This window comes from Tupaia chinensis, unplaced genomic scaffold (genome assembly GCF_000334495.1).
Source record: "Tupaia chinensis unplaced genomic scaffold, TupChi_1.0 Scaffold000573_1, whole genome shotgun sequence".
Taxonomy (NCBI): Eukaryota; Metazoa; Chordata; class Mammalia; order Scandentia; family Tupaiidae; genus Tupaia; species Tupaia belangeri.
This window is the reverse complement of record NW_006160087.1, coordinates 1568096-1570029: the sequence shown is the minus strand read 5'-3', so window position 1 is coordinate 1570029 and position 1934 is coordinate 1568096. Positions and strand designations below refer to the sequence as shown.

Here is a 1934-nt window from a genome sequence, read left to right as displayed (position 1 = left end):
CAGGAGAGTGAGGTGCTCCGGCTTTTTTCCGGGTCTCTTGTGCGAAGACAAACGGGTTGGCATAGGGGGAGGGGAGGTGGGCACGTGCTAGGAGGCTGATCAGGTGCGAGGCACAAGGATTCTCTGGACTGAGGTGGCGTCTTTGGAGAGGTGGCTGCTGGAGGACCTGGTTTGGCGTTGAGCCAGAGGTGGGGCCCTGGAGGATGAAGACCAGGTGTGTGTGGGCAACCTGATGGAGGTGGCTGCCGGGGGACCTGGCTTGGCGATGAGCCAGAGGTGGGGGCCCTGGAGAATGAAGACCAGGTGTGTGTGGGCGGCCTGATGGAGGTGGCTCCTGCTTCGATTGAGGAGCTCCAGAATGCGATGGGTTTTGACCTGGTAAGTTCAAGGTGCCTCATGGGCTCAAGTGGAAGTGACATGTGGGTGTTTGGATTTTGGGGTCTGGAGGTCTGGAGACAGGTCCTGGCCAGAATGTGGGGAGTCATCAGTGTAGTGGTGGTGAACAGTGCCGAGAGGCGGAGTGTAGAGTGAGCCATTTCACAAGGAGAGCATCCTAGAGGAAGGCAACGCGTAAAGGGTAAGGAAGAAAAGCCTTGTGCGTGTGTGAGCAGGGGCGGGGGGAGCTGGAATGCAGCTTGAAGGACGGCTCGGCTTTGGGTGCCTGTAGAGGGAGGAAGGCTACACCAGAGCCAGACCGTGGAGGCCTGCGAGGCCAGGCCGAGCGTCCAGATGCGTCCTGGGCTGAGTACTGTGCTGGCTGCCAGCTTTGGTGCTGGATGTGGCCTTGCCTCCTGCCCACGGGAAAGGACCTTTCTTAGTGCCTGAGCCCATGCAGAGGCAGCAGGGGTGAGCGGAGGCGAGGAACGGGTCCTCTTCTTGCTCACTTTGTCTTTTGTCTTTCTGCCTTCAGCCTTGGGGAACAGTGTGCCTCTTGTAAGAGCCCTTTGAAGGACACACCGTGGATGCAGAAAGACGTTGGATGAGGACAGCCCACCTGAAGTGAGGCACCCCGGCCAGACTATGGCTTTGGCCCTGGAATCCCAGGCCCAGGCCTCTCCCAAACCAGAGCCTGAAGAACTCCTGATTGTGAAACTGGAGGAGGACTTGTGGGGCTCAGAATCCAAACCCCGAGAAAGGGCCCGCGACCCTATTCCTGGCCCTGAGGCCTCCCGCCAGCGCTTCAGGCAGTTCCAGTACAGGGACGCGGCTGGGCCCCATGAAGCTTTCAGCCAGCTCTGGGCTCTTTGCTGTCGCTGGCTGAGGCCGGAGATCCACCTCAAAGAGCAGATCCTGGAGCTGCTGGTGCTGGAGCAGTTCCTGACCATCTTACCCAGGGAGGTCCAGACCTGGGTGCAGGCACGCCACCCCGAGAGTGGTGAAGAGGCAGTGGCCCTGGTGGAAGACTGGCACCGAGAAGCCCGGGCTGCAGGACCGCGGGTGAGGCAAATAGGCTGTCTTCCCAGGAGCGGGTTAGGGAAGGCAGTGGGGCTGTGAGTCGGTAATCGCCAAGACCGCAATGGTGGTCGGTGGTCGGTGGTCGGTGGCCGGTGGTCGGTGGCGGTTGGCGGTCGGCTGTAATTGTGGAGCGGCTGACATTTTGCTGAGCTTGTATACCAGGCACTACATGCATGTGTTAATTCACTTAATCCCCGACATCCATGACACAGGTACTGTTATGCTAATTTTGCCAATGAGGAAATGAAGGCAGAGAAGAGAGAGGACATTTGCTCAAGGTTACACAGTTGCTAAATGGTGGAGCTAGGGTTTGAACTCTTGGATTCTCACTGTAAATGCCCACATAAACACTACTCCACACTGCGTCCCAGTTCCCTACTCACCGTATGGTTAATTATGACTGTTTTGTACTGAACAAGAGCTTTTTACCTATACGTCATCTTCGGATGCTTACCCCAGAAATGTGGGGAGACAGAAAG

General features: G+C 57.6%; 1 protein-coding gene across 11 annotated transcripts in view; it reads left to right on the top strand.

Moving 5' to 3' along the window:
- Positions 1–1934, top strand: part of ZSCAN20 (zinc finger and SCAN domain containing 20) — a 23330-nt gene that overhangs the window by 8083 nt on the left and 13313 nt on the right. For 10 of the 11 annotated variants that reach the window (XM_027775546.1, XM_006158075.3, XM_006158072.3 and 7 more), the window contains one exon: positions 911–1437. In XM_027775546.1, coding sequence (XP_027631347.1) covers positions 1021–1437 — 417 coding nt within the window. In that variant the 5' untranslated portion in view covers positions 911–1020. Of the gene's footprint in view, positions 1–6; positions 379–910; positions 1438–1934 lie in introns of those variants that run through there. The other variant, XM_006158076.3, reaches the window with a different exon arrangement.